The sequence below is a fragment of the Rhipicephalus microplus genome, chromosome 9 (genome assembly GCF_043290135.1).
Source record: "Rhipicephalus microplus isolate Deutch F79 chromosome 9, USDA_Rmic, whole genome shotgun sequence".
NCBI lineage: Eukaryota > Metazoa > Arthropoda > Arachnida > Ixodida > Ixodidae > Rhipicephalus > Rhipicephalus microplus.
The window spans coordinates 4,069,713-4,084,803 of record NC_134708.1 but is presented as its reverse complement, the minus strand read 5'-3'; the positions used below and the strand labels follow the sequence as shown (position 1 = coordinate 4,084,803).

General features: G+C 42.8%; 1 protein-coding gene across 1 annotated transcript in view; it reads right to left on the bottom strand.

Moving 5' to 3' along the window:
* Positions 1-478: 478 nt before the first annotated feature.
* Positions 479-15,091, bottom strand: part of AcCoAS (acetyl coenzyme A synthase) — a 35,128-nt gene continuing 20,515 nt past the window's right edge. Inside the window, exons 10-15 of the mRNA XM_037415319.2 lie at positions 12,716-12,772; positions 11,627-11,707; positions 6,036-6,144; positions 4,837-5,036; positions 2,472-2,517; positions 479-1,084 (exon numbers count right to left, since the gene is read on the bottom strand). Coding sequence (XP_037271216.2) covers positions 885-1,084; positions 2,472-2,517; positions 4,837-5,036; positions 6,036-6,144; positions 11,627-11,707; positions 12,716-12,772 — 693 coding nt within the window. The 3' untranslated portion in view covers positions 479-884. The remainder of the gene's footprint in view (positions 1,085-2,471; positions 2,518-4,836; positions 5,037-6,035; positions 6,145-11,626; positions 11,708-12,715; positions 12,773-15,091) is intronic.

Genomic DNA, 15,091 nt, shown 5'->3' with positions numbered 1-15,091 from the left:
CACCTGCCATGTGCCACCAAAATGCACTTGTTCTGGCTTTAGGCGTGTAATGGGGAGGAGAGGAAAATATGAAATGCTGTAATAACATATGCTCTTTTTCTGGTCCACATTTTAACAATGCCTGCTGACCGGGCTGTTATGCATGTTTAACAAAGTGAGAAGAAATGAAGAGTGTTGCAAGCCATTTGGCCAAAGGATGCTGGGGAACATGGCAACTGTTCACATGAGGCTTGGTCACGAAGAATCGACACATCACACCATTTTCAACGACTAGTGGGTACGATCACATACGACTATACGTCTTTCGCTATGTTGCACTGGTCAAGAATAAACTCTGAAGAAGCAACAACATCCTTACAGATGCTTTCACTAAACCACAACCCTGAGGTGGGCAAAAGGTCATGCATATACAACATGCTCTAGAATAAAACAGTGATAAATGTGCATGACCTCCTGCCAATGTAGCTTGATGTATCACTAAACAACAACAGCTGCAAGATTAAGTAGATTCTCGGCTAGTTGCATGCACAGTGTGCATATCTGGCAGAGCGACCCTTCCATCCAATTCGGCACCGGCTTCGCAGTGACCCAGAATGCAAGGTAGTCAGGCGGCCGCAGCGTGGTGAGTCAACCCAATTCCTCTACATGGATGGCAGGCTCCGGGAAGCAGAGACACAGATCAAAATATACACGATAACGTACTGAAGCCGTGCACTGTAACTCGCTGGCTTTCTAGGAGCAGCTTTTCAACGACTGCTGTTATGCGAAAAATCATCCGTTTGAGACATCACCTTGGAGCTGCTGTGTCCTACACTACGGCACTGAGAGGCGTCTGGCCTGACCTTCAGACTGCATTCTGCATCGCTAAGCCCGGCTGAGTTGGTCTAGGCCACAGGCGGCCTCGTCTTGAAGAGGGCCTCGACGACGTTCTCGTCTGCCAAGGTGCTGAGGTCTCCAAAATTGCGGTTATTCCGGGCAACTTGGCGCAGCACACGACGCATTATCTTCCCTGACCGGGTCTTGGGCAGTGCCTGGGCATGGTGGACATACTCGGGCGTGGCAAAGGGACCAATCTTGGTTCGAACTGAAAGACGCAGCACACATCTTTTGAACTGGACTGCACAAATCTAACTGCAGCAATGATATAAAACATCTCACAATCCTCAGCTTTAGTTCTGCTAACAAAATACCGAAGCACTAGACATCCTGTTTTCGTTATGCTGTGAATATGACATTACCTTTTTCGCAACACGTTCATGGTAAACCTGATACTAAAGAGAATGTTACTTTATATCTTGCGCCATTTTTTTCAACCTTATGTTCACATACTGCAGTGTCCTCAAATGATACACCTAGGTATGATAATCCAATTTATTTTTTTTTTAATTCGAATTATTTTATCTTTGGTTTCTGTTTCACATAATAAACCAATAGTAATGTCCATACCAGTCTGGCTTTCAATAGATAGCAACTCTTTTTCTATCTTTGATTGAAAGTGACCAATCACAAATGCAGCCCTTGATAAGCTTGTAGGAGCAAGCAGTTAGGGTATCAAGGCATGCATATCAGCATGCTTCTCACATTATAGATAGGCTTGTGTGAAATAATTTTAGTTTAAATGTAAATTTGGAATGAAGTGTCTTGATCAAATAATTTCCAATTGAGTTCAAATAATATATACCACATATTATAAAGAAAAAAAAAGCGTATTTATCATGACCCAACTACCCTGCACAGTAGTTTTTTTTTTTTTTTTTAAACATGGCAAGTGCAAATCTCATTCTTCCTCTGCTAAAAAAAAAAATGTGGAAGCAACTTTGAATAGTAGGAGGATTTGACTTTCGGTAGAATGTAAGTAGTAACCCACAAAATATGTCACATTATAAAATGTACTATACCTAGATCATACGAGCTGGTACTATAAACAAGGTTTTAAACTTGTAAAAGATATAAATTCATTTCACAGTGGTATCTTCATTTAACACTAAAGTGGGGCTTCACCGCAGTGCGGCTTTAAAGATGTACTCGTGGCATAGCACCTCTGCACTGCAGTAAAACTACTTGTATGCGGGTTGCACGCAAATCGATATACACTTATTCGTTGATTTGGAATGCTTAAATCATTTAACTTTAAATCGAAGCAAATTCTAATACTGTAATATTCATTCTAATATTCTAAGTGCTTGAATATTCACACAAGCGTAATAATAGGTGAGAAGAGCATCAGCAGACAAGATGATAAAAGGCCACTCCAGTAAAGTCACAACATTACAAGGTCTTTCCATTTTATTTTGCATATAAGTACTGATTGAGGTTTCCATTACCAGCTCATCCTTGAAACAGGAGGGCTTAGCCCTTGATAGTGTGGTCGTCATGGCAATAGAAAGGCCTTTACTTGAACTATAAAAGTCAGTAGACATTCTCTGCACACCCTTTTCCTGCTGAAATTTAATTATGGCTGAGACACTCACCTTTCTCCTTTAGTTCGCCTACCAGTTGGTCATTGAAAGTAGAGCCCTGAAATATAATGATGCCATGCATTCACAAACAGGCTATAGGTAGCTGAAGAAAAAGTCGGCTTATCAATGCAGCCCATTGCAAATGAGTTCTACAAAAACTCGTGAGGGTCAAGAAGGGGAAAGAAGACAACTACCCGATTGTGCTCTGCGGGTTTCCGCAAAACTCATTCGAAATACTTGTGTCCACGTGATTCGAGTTGTTGATGAATTCGCCCTTGCTCAATTGGCAGATCGACCGCCACGGAAATGCATTGGTTCTGGGGTCGAACCCTGTACCAGGACGAATTTTGTGGCAAAAAGCTTTTCTTTCCGAGAAATCAGTACCTTCATGCTACGGTTGGGTGGTTGTCTGCTTTACCTTTCTTAATGCAGTCCATTATTAAAAAAGGCAAGCCATTCACAATATATTGCATGATGCTGGTCACACTATATATCCTCTATTATGTATTTTTTGTAAAGGGATAAAAAAAAAAGAGCCACCATGTCCTTAAAAGCCAATTTTAATCACAGGAGAAAGCATACGCTCCACATTTCCATTCAGGCTAATTTTGCTTTAATTTGCACCCTTAATCATTTGGCACCAGTACTTAACATCACGAAAAAGGCTTTCATGTAAGTACTACATCCACAGAAAAAATTCAATTCTGCTTTGCATCACAGGCAGCAGAAAAGTCTTTAGCAAAGGTGGGTATTGCATTTGCATCATCCAACAAACCAACACTTTATGGATAATACTTTTAGAGCTTTACTTTTAAAGGGACACTAAAGCCAAATAACAATTTACGTCAGAGTGAAAGCTCAATGTATGACAACATTTAAAATGACAATATTATCAACAGCAGTGCCCTACTTACCAAGAAACTAAGTTAAATGTGCAAGAATACATGCGATGCAGTACGACAGTCTCAAAATGATACCAGTCACGTCAGACGAACCACCTACAATTAATCACTAGTAATCGATCTAGCTGCAATAAATAAAGAACCCTATGTGCATCAAGAGATGCAATAAAATGCTGCTTGTTCATTTCTGTTTGATTCATGGAAAAAATAACCATTGGACGTTACTATGGGGGAATGGCGCGAGTGGTTCAAAAATCAATTTTCGCGTGGTTACACGGGACAGGTCGTGCCATCTAGCGGGGCGCAGTTGAACAAAAAAAAAATGTCTGCCATCTGGGAGCCAATGGCAGGAAATTGATCAATGGCACTTGTTGCTGCTGTGGCTCCCGCTATTTTTGCTCTGGTGCTACTAGTGTTGACGGCCGCGCAGTAAAACCGGGCAACATGCATGGCAATAGTGACATGAAACGTTTTGTTTGGGCGGGTAAATTGAAGTGCGCTAGCCCGATGCTGGCCACTAAATTGTAATTTTATTTCAAAACAAGCTCTTCCTTGGCACAAAAGTAACACTATGAGGTTTCTGGATCGCTATTTCAGCAATCAACATCGACTTAGTAGTTTATTTTAGTGTTCCTTTAAGCTAAGCCTGTTTGAACCTAGCACGGGTGAGGATGACAGATTGAATGATGGTAAAAAGAGCATGGAGAAGGAGATGTCCAAGAAGAAAACGTAGCCTGCACCAAAACAAATCATGCTCCACATAAATTCTTGTGTTGACGCTTTTTTTCCAAACAATGAGCAACGCAGCCTTTTGTCTGCCGCTGCTGCCTATTAGACGCCTGAGCAGAGGCTTATCCCACTGCGCTCAAATTTTTCATCTGTGAGTGTGGCAATAGTTTGTGTCTCGTCGTGTTAAGCAGACTGTTATGAGCAGCCGAACATATTTTTCGGCGTCCTTCATAGCCAACAAACCACTCCTTAGCTTCACAATTTCCTTAATAAAATCAAAATGCAGCATCACACATTGTAATCGTTGAAATAGTAAGATGGACATATTAGTCATCAGTGATTGCTTCACGTGACTATGTACCACCTAGCTCACATCAGCCGGACATGGAAGCCTACATGTCTAGGCTACCCTCACAGGCTTTTCATATGCACAGGTGTGGGTTAGTGGAAAATGCAATGATATTTTTTGGATGTCACCAGATTACAATGTTAGATCTTGAAGGTTCGAAAACTCCCTTTCTCGATTATACAGTTTTTCAGATTCAACTAAACAATTAGACTGCGGTTCCAACTGAATAGTACAAGTCCACAGGGGCAGACGATAGTTGCTGTGCGATTCCATTTGGCACCGACGAAAATGCACAACAGATAAAGTATGCGATGTTAGTAATTATGAAGTAGTCTTTCCTGGGTGACATTTCTCAGCCATCTGAACAGACAATATTTCAACTTGCGATGCAACTCACATCCTTCAGTATGACAAAGCAGTACAGGCATTCGCCCTTGACGGGGTGTGGAGTTGCGACCACCGCGGATTCTGCCACGGATGGGTGTTCGATAAGCGCCGACTCCACTTCGGCTGTGGAGAGCAGATGGCCCGAAACATTGAGCATGTCATCCATGCGGCCAGTGACCCAGAAGTAGCCGTCCTTGTCTCGCCGTGCCCCTAGAATGAGAGAGTAAATGTGTGGAAGGCCCCACAGCACGTGTACAACTCATCTCTTTTCTCTATTCCACAGTGACTAAAGCCTTGTGACTAATTTACTGTGTTGATCACTCTGCTCAGAGGTTTTACTCTGGTTGCAGCTAGTTAACATGGGACTCTTGTACTTTGGTTGTACTGTGTACTTTGGTTGCAGCTAGTTAACATGGCAGTGCAAGGACGTGGCATCTACAGTGTCTTTTCATCCGGCCACTTCTTAACGTGTCCCACAATCTCACTTTCTAACAAGTCCCACAATCCCACTTTCTAACAAGCCCCATACGAAACTGTATACAGAGTTGCACTTCCTGGCAAGTTCCATTATACGAGACAAACTTCCACACCCAGTCCCATAATTGCACTGCCTAAAAATCCTAAGTATCCCACTTCCTAACATGTCCCGTAATCCAACTTCATAGTCCCATAATCCCACTTGCTAAAAGTCTCATACCAGCTTAGTCCCACTTTCTAACAAGCCCTCTATGTACCTGATGTAGCAATAATGAGGTTCCACTGCAGTCTGACACTGAACACACCAGTAGAAGCATTAGAGTAGCGACAAGCAGTGGCTTGTATAATTTGCATTGGTCTGGCTAGTTGGCTACCCACAACTGCTTTCATTACAGTGCAACATTGTTTAGGGACTTGATCAACAAACGATAGACAAGCACTTCCTAGCTTCATGTTATTCTCAAGAACCAATGTGGCAACACCTAAGAGGCAGTGATGTCAGCTACATCGAAGGCCCCTAAAGCTATAAACGGTACCCACTCTTGCTGTATTATAATATGCATGGGGCCTCATTTGTATCTGGTCATACGCATTTGGAGACAACGAGAATCATCATCTGCTTGTTTTTTAAAAGAGGAGTAACTCGCGATTGTACACCAATCGTGTTATTTAGACATCGGGACAACCTCTTTCATAAAGACCAGAGCTCATTTCATAAGGGCAGCATCTCACCATCACCAGTGCAGTAGTAACCAGGGAACTTCTTGAAATATGTGGTCTCAAAGCGAACGTGGTTATTGTAGACTGTTCGCATCATAGATGGCCAGGGCTTCTTGAACACCTGTGCAACAAACAGAAAACATGAACTGATCTTTGCCAGAGCAAAACAGCAAAGAAACATTGTAAAAAGGGAGCACTAGAATTCCATGACATTGCACGGAGTCTTGACAAAACCACTAAGCTTGATAAAATAGTTCATTACATTCAGGACACAGAAACTAACCAGCGCAATCAAATCTGCATATAGCCTGGAATCAAAAATCAATTGCACAAATAAAAAACCTAACCTTTTCCGAAGCACCAAGAACATTTACATCGCTGCTTTTTTTCCTCCGAGAAGATGCATCATTATGTCTTTATTCCTGAGGACAGAATGACATGTGTTTTTTTTTCAGTTTTAGTTTTGTTCCACTGCTAAAACTTCCCTTTTTGTTGCGGAATGAAAAAGAAGACATGTTCTGTAACCTTATTTATTTGTACGTGAAAATATGAAGTTAAAGTAACGATTAAAAATATCAGATTCGTCGTATAGTTACTTATGCTCCCTAGTGGGACAGGAGTAGGGCACCATTTTTCCACATTCTTAAGGGGAGCACAACTAACTGTGCCATGAATCTCTACAAGTTAGCGCAAACTAGTGCGATGGTATGTTATAGTTCCTCAAAAGTGAAGTATAATTTTTTGAGCAGGCTCAATGCTTTGTGTAAAAGGAGTGAGCATGATCTCAGGAGCAGCCTGTGAAAGAGCGTATACCTCTCATTGGCCAGACTGCCGTTCCTATAAAACAAAATTCTGCGCAGAGAATGCCTTCTCCTCGCTGGCATGTCATAGGTACTCGAAAGTCCACTTGAATTAATACAGCCGAATCTCGTTCATTCGAACACATTTATTTCGAACTTCCGGTTAATCCGAATTCAAGCTGTGGTCCAGTCAAAGCCATGTGTATTCCAATGAGCGAAAACGTCCTGTAATTTGAATGTGCAAGCACTTGCAACGGTTAATTTGAACATACCGCACTCCAAAAATGCTCTCAGCGCCCCGCTTGATCCCGCGGCGGCACCTGCGACACCTCAATGCTGCCCACAAGGGAAATCAAAGGAAAGAAAAGACTGCGGCAGAATGTTTGCTTTCCCTCAAATGCCGATCTGCGACGCGCCTGTGTCACGCTTCTCTCTTTTCTGTCCTTGCCATGTAGAGACCCTCCTCCTTTCAACGTGGCATGCGAAGAAAGAAAGGGAAAAAAAAGTTGTTGCGAAGTGTTGGCTTTCTCTCTAATGCTAATCTGTGATGCGCCGGTGCCACGCTTCCTTTTTCCCCCACGTAACGTAGACACCCTTGTCCTTTCAGTCTGCCGCGCACGACGAAAGTGAAAAAAAAAAAGAAGAGCTGCTGGGGAGTGTTGTTTCTCTCTCAAATGCCGATCTGCTCCTCCCCCCGCGTGGAGACGCGCCTCCTTTTTCGTCATGTGCTGGCCACGCTCCGGCTGCGGAGTAGAGAGTAGCAGCGGAGACGCAGTCGTTGCAGTCGTCTTTCGAGAGTGTTGGCACTGGACTTAGCTGTGCGCTACTTCTTCTACCAGCAAAACGCTGAAGCCGAAGTTAAAATGCTTTACAAACTGCGTGCGAAATTGATTGATTACCTGCAAGGCAAACGTGTGTAGATGCCCATCACCGATTACTTCAATTAATGAGGGATGCCCTGTGATTTGTGAATAAATGTAAGTCTTCTGAAGCTTCCCTCTTGTGTATTAGCTCAACGCACATGTGCCAATGCATGGCGAGCCCTCCGTTCATTGACCTTACATTAATTCAAACTTCTTTTAATTCGAAGAAATTTCCGGACCCTTCTAGTTCGAATTATTGAGATTCGACTGTATAATGTTCTCTCGTTGCCAATGCTTTTGCTTTTTTTTGTGCAATTTCAACACATCTTTTTAGAATTCTGGCCTAAGATACATGCAAGTACTGTTCTCCGAGATATGTATTATAATGCACACAATGCATGACATCAGTTCCAGTTTACCAAGCTTCCGCATGAACCGAAAAACAATTAAAAATATGTTGGCTTCACTTTAACGAAATAATAGATAGCAATTAGGTTACATTTTCATTCCTGTCAATAATATTGTTTTTTCATTTTTCGTTCCAATCCTCTGCTTTTATTAAGAACATTACGTGGGCATATGCCAAAGTTTAATACTAATTAAACAGTCTGCAATAAATCAGTATTTTATTAATAATTTAACTAAGTACTTCAAAACACACTTTTTTTTAAGTGATGAAAACAGATTTTTGATCAAGATGAAATGGTATATGCAAGAACTGTTTGGTATGATTCTTTCATGAAACAGCTGCCAAATAATTTCTTTGTGTAATGCATACTCATTCTTAATCAACCTGGCCAATGAAAACTCATGTACTATTCTTTGTTTCAAAAAACAAGTAAAATTGCTTCTCATGTCTCTTTCAAGCCTATAATAACTTTTCAATGATGTATCAAAAAATGCTGATGATTTTGTACGTGCTTCATGAGCAAGGACTTGCACCATTACAGTTTGTTTAACCTTTTTTCCTTAACATTCATGTCAAAGTGTTTCTTTTTACTGTCATTCTTCTTTGCATACTGTTAACTTTTCAATGGTGTATCAAAAAATGCTGATGATTTTGTACGTGCTTCATGAGCAAGGACTTGCACCATTACAGTTTGTTTAACCTTTTTTCCTTAACATTCATGTCAAAGTGTTTCTTTTTACTATCATTCTTCTTTGCATACTGTGTAATGAGCAGTGTAAGTATTTTTTGTAATTGACACGGTCTCACTGGTTTCGCTTCTGCTGTCAGACATGCAACTCCAAAACAAAGGCCTCGTCAAGAAATGTACGAGTCTTCTTTGCCTTGCCTCGTAACTGAAATTGAAAAACTAAGAACTTAATTTTTTAAATGTGTATAGATTTTCTTTAGCTATTCTCAGCCTTTTCTGTACGGCTGAGCCAGGATGTACTTGAGCGATGACACTGGCACACACTGCAACACAGGCTACCACCAGCAATAGGCGCTTTTAGATGACCTCCCGCTCTGATCAGCTAGTCGGTGGTTGTGCGTCAGGCACTCAGTTTGTGACCGAACCTGGACTATAGCGAGCGAGGGATCACTTGACAAGAGGAGAAACAACCAAAATGGCAGCCTCTTGCGCCACGCAAAACACGATGGTTGTTCGGCCAGCACGCAATTGCCGACAGGATACAGGAGGGCAAGTCGTTTCAGTTCATCTCTGACAATCGACGCATGTGGGGCGACATTCTATGAAACGTCACTGCAGCAATGCGTCAAGAGCGTTTTAAGCTGCTTCTTTGGTACTTACATCAACAAAACTTCGCTAACCTTTGATAGTAAGCGGTTTCAAGAATAATAGTCAATTTCATTTTTGGCAGCAGCCACTCTTCCACATATTCAGAAATGCTCTATAGTTTGATCTGCCACAGGGCAATGCAGCACGTTTGAAATGCGCTTAGGCTGCCTTCAAGGCTTAGATTGTAGTCCAGCTCATCTAAAACGTCAAACATCTAAAACGACAATACTATCAACAACAGTGCCCTACTTACCAAGAAATTAAGGTAAATGCACCAAAACAGAAGCGTTGCAGTAAGACATTTCCAAAATAATTCCGATGACATCAGACGGACCGCCTACAATTAATCACTAGTAATCGGTTTAACTACTCTAAATAAAGAATTTTCCGTACATCAAGAGACGCAATAAAATGCTGCTTGTTCATTTCTGTTTTATTAGTGGAAAAAAGAAACCTCGGACGTTACTATGACAAATGGCGCGAGTGGTTCAAAAATTCAACTTTCGCGTGGTTACATGGTACAGGTGGTGCCATCTAGTGGGGTGCAGTTGAAACAAAACACGTCTGCAATCTTGAAGCCAATCGCAGGAAATTGATCGATAATCGTTGTTTCTGCTGTGGCTCCCGCTGCTTTCGGTCTGCTGCTACTAGTGCAGTGAAGCCAAGCAACGTTGCGCATGGCAACAGTGACGTGAATCCGTTCGGTCGGTCTGCTTTTTGAGGCGGGTAATTTGAAGTGTGCTAACCCGATGCGGACCACTAAAACGAGATTTTATTTTAAAATAGAACCTTCCTTGGCACAAAAGTAACACTACGAGGTTTCTGGACCGCCATTGCAACAATCAATGTCGACTTAATAGTTGCCTTTAGTGTCCCTTTAAGCACCACAGTAAGGCGAACGTAAATCAATTTGCACTGTTTTAAAACAAATCTTGCTTTCCTGCTACAGAATAAATACTTTTGACTTTCATGCACTGACAGCGTCGCGATTGTCTTGACTGAAAGACGCGTGGCTAAAACCAACAATTTGCTGTTTCGTACTCTCCAACTATCACCGAAAAAGCAGCGTAACCGCCATGAAATTAAGTTTGTCCCTCCCTCCTCTTTCTCATCGCAGGTCAGTAGCTTCGTTATGTCTTTTTCACAAAATTTATTACAACAGCTATCTGAAACAGAAATTATTAACAGACCATCATACATATCAGCTCGCATTGATCACCGCAATAAAGTTGGAGTTCCATCATGTCGCACCAAATGTTTTCATGACTCATTCATACCCAGAACTTGTGTCAGTTGGAATGATCTTCATGATATCACTTATATAACTGATAATAATATGTTTCGTAAAACCATTGATCTTCTCTAAATGTTTGTGTGTATATATATATATGTTTGTATATATGTATACATATATGTGTGTATATATAAGCTTATTATTGTTAGTATACCTTTTCCTTATTAAATTGTCATTTATGCCTACTTTATTTCAATTACTTATCTGCTGTGAGTTTTTTTTCCTTGCTGTTTTACATTGCTTCCGTTATGTATATCCCCACTCCCCTCTGTAATTCCCTCGGGCCCTGGGGGTACAATAAATAAATAAATAAATAAATAAATAAATAAATAAATAAATAAATAAATAAATAAATAGATAAATAAATAAATAGATAAATAAATAAATGCTGCGCTGTGGTACTGTTGAGCGTTTGAGCGGGACGGGAACCGACCGCAGAATCGGCAAGCTAAAAGGGCCTAAAATCAGCAACCAAGAATGATGACACAAACACACTTGCATGCACGTAGGTTATGTCAGCGCAACGCATACACTGGATGAACATAAATACGATAAACATGTATCGATGGCTGGAGCGAAATTCCGGACCTCTAATGTTGAGCCCGCCACATGGCTCATCAGGCAGGATAGGACATCTTTAATGATGATAATGATGATAATAATAATAATAATAATTGCTGTGCTCTCATGTGTCAGAAGCAAGATAAGACTACCAAGCAAGCCATAATGAAGTACTTCAGATCAATGTCTTTAACATACACCTAAATCTAAGCACATGTCCTTGTATTTCGTCCTCATTGAAAAGCAACAGGAAATGCAACCAAAGCCCCCATAACATTTTTAAGAATGTTCCACATGAAAACAGGCACGGCGGCCGCAATGCACCTCAAGGTCAACTCACCAGGTAGCCCTCAGCCTCTCCTTCCTGCTCCTTGCCCTGCTCATCAACAATCGCAGGCTCCACACCAAAGAAGGGGAACGTCTGCACCATGGAGAAGGGCATGCAATGCATACCTCCAATACCATCTCACAAAACATGCAGTCGTTCAAACAAAAAGTGACACCAAAGGAGGTCAACAGATAATAGAGATCAGCAAATTGTCAACACTCGAACCAGCGGTACGATTATCGATGCATCCACCTTGTTGACTCTTGACACTCATCGCAACTAATGCTGTCCCTAGAGATCCGGTCTTCGATGCATATCTTGGAGGCTGTGCAAGAACTCCGCCTTTTAATTAAGAAGGCTTAATGCGGCCGCTCGCCTGATTCACTGGAAGGTCGGTACGCATTTCCTGCATCGTTCCGAAACATCTGAACACGTTCACGTGCAAGTTCAGTCTTGTCTAGATTTTAAATGTCTTGTTACTGCACATTTCATCCAGTTCCTTTTTACACTGGGAATATGCTGGCAGGTTCGGTGCATTGATGTGGTCAAGAGCACTACGACGTCATGGCTCACCAAATTGGATATTTCTATTAGGTGGATACATAAAGAATAGCTTCCCTGTGCCATGCTGAGATTCTCATGCATTGATCGTATGGGTAGTTTTGAGAAATATGCGAATGAAGAACTCAAAGTGCAGTAGCCCTGGCCAGGAAGCAAACCACTCCTTTGTGCTCAGCAGTTGTGCGAGGCTCTATCCACTGGGCCACCGTGACGGTGGCTTTTAAATTACAAACACTTTCTTATTGAGCCACCTATTGCCAAGTGTAGTCAGTATTATAAATGATTACATTCGCCATGTTAGTGCAAAACAATGCGGGGCAAAGTGCGGTTTAATGCATCTTTAAATTTGTGTTGGCTCGTTTAAATAGAAGACTGCGTAGCAGAAAAGAAACCTTCCTTCATGACTCGCACATGACCGAGAGGTGAACTGAGAAAGTGTGTGACTGGTAACAACATGTTACCACGACACAATTAGTGGTGCACTGCTCAAAATATACAATTCAGTTGCCAGCCCTGTGTTTCTAAAGTGACCTAGCTTACCGCAGAACCGGGCTTTGTTGGTGTGGCTCCTGGTAAAGGTGTCAACACATGACCTCCCTAGAAAAAAAAAAGCACAATACAGTTTACAACACTTATGCATGAATGTAATGAATGAGCATAACTGCAGCTGTGGACAAAAAATGCCAGGCCTACGTGGAAGGCGAAGCACAGTCACAGCGAAAGCTAGAAAAAGGGCCTTTCAGTGCCTCTTCTAAACACTTGTTGGGTAACTGCTGCAAGAACACTTCCTGGGTACCCACTACAGGATTAATAATAAAAATTTTAGAGTACATCAGCATCCGTTATGCTATTTTTTGTAATTCTTCTGAGAAGCTTGGTATCCTCTAAACTATTGCGAAAAGTTTTGTGCCAATTGTTCATGCAGTGGTTGACGACGATAAGGAATTATGCCTGAAGTGGGTATGTGCCGCAGTTAATAGCTGAACAAAAACAAGCTTTTGTAATGGGTTGGAGCATTGGACGACCCACTTGTGTCAATTGTGCAACGATTGCTTGTTCTTTCCCTATTTTAAAAAGCTTTATACAACGATTGCTTGTTCTTTCCCTATTTTAAAAAGCTTTATAAGTCGTATTAACGCGATTGCTTTCCCGACATCAAGCCTGCCTAAGGCAAAAAGCCCCAAGCACCGGCATGGCTCAGTGGTAGAATACTGGGCTGGCACCTGGTGGACTCAGGTTCGAGACCCACTGTGTCATTGATACTAGCTTTTTTTTTTGCTAATTTTGCGTGATGTGAATACGAACACCAGTGACGGCAGACAACTACGTCGCTTCGCGAAACCTGAGTTGTGGTCTCATAACAGCTTTCACTGTAAAAATAAGATGATGAGAAAATGCTCACCGCGATAATCATTTCAATAATGTTACTTGTCTACTGACATAAGAGAGCTTGTCAGATTGCTCATCCCACCTGATCTAAATATTCGAAACTTGTGCTTGCAGTGGTGGACATACATAGCGTAAGGGAGAAAGATCGGCGCTACATGCATTGGCGCGTGCCGGGTTAGCAGAAGACAAGGAGAACAAAGTTGGATTAAAAACAGCCAGTCCAGCGTACGGGCGTTCTCTCTGTTTCTTAATCGTTACAATAACGCAGTCGTCGACAACGCTGCGTTAAAGCCAACACCACCTGTGCTCGTGCGTCCTCTATGCCAACTACCACGCCAAGCACAGTACAGGAACAGTGTCTATGCCTCCTCGTCACGTCATACCTTCCGGCATTGCAAACGCCATACGGAGACGGTGTCAGGGCCTCCTCAGTGGCTCCACTTTTATTCAATCGGTGCCGTGACACCAGTTTCCGCCAAGGCACCGCCCAGGCTTCTTTCATCTGGGAACACGGCTAATGTTCCCGACTACGAGGAACTGGATTCTATCATCCCATCAGCCACCCCCCAGCCGCCGTCCATGCATCCTTGGCTATCAGTTGTGCCTTCGTGAGCACCGGAGACGTGTCCTCCGCAGATGCCAGCCTTCCCTATCGATGTGGATCACCAGACAGCGCTGCCGAAATTTCCCGTACGATAGCACAACTCTACGTTACAGTAAACGCCTTGAAAGCATGGAGTTCGGTGCTCTTTTCCGAGATTTCGCCCGAGTTGTGCTCCATCGATACCATGTTGGGTGTAGCCACCTCATACGACTTTGAGGCCAGCTCACCCGAGAACCGCCACAAGCTCCAGCTTTCTCTCGCGGAGCTGTCCGACCAACTGGGCTGCTTGGCGTCGGCGCACTTCGGCGTCAAACCTGTCGCTTTACCATCGTCAATTGTTTGGGCAGTACCGACGCTTTGCGGCGTACAGGACGATGTCTTCGAGTGAATTGAGATCGTGAACACGCTCAACACCCTTCATGCCCGACCTGAATGTCGAAAATGGCTAATTGCCATCGACAGCCTTCGCGGTGCTGCTAAGGCATGGCACGGCTACGAAGGCATCCAACAACATTCTTGGCCTGAATGATGTGCCCGGTTGGCTACTGCTTTTCGGCCACTTTCATGAGGCTGCAGCCCCTTCGCTACCCACCCTCTGTGCACCGCTCATAGAAAGTGAGGCACAAAACCACGGCGGGACAGCTCAGGCTTCTACTACCTTCCCCTCTTTCGATGACCAAGATCGTGAAGGGTGCCGTGCTGATGGTACAGCTGCACCCTGTACCAACATACTTTCTCTTAGATACCATGTTCCTGAGGGGCTTGGTCATGATGATCCACTTGTGTCTTATAGCACCTTTACGGCAAGCTTTGCGGAACAGCCAGTGTCAGACAACGATAAAGGTAGCAGGGTGGGTTTCGCGGCCGAGGACCCAAACTTTGCTTCACGACTTCCAGACAGGACATGACCCAGAACGAAACAA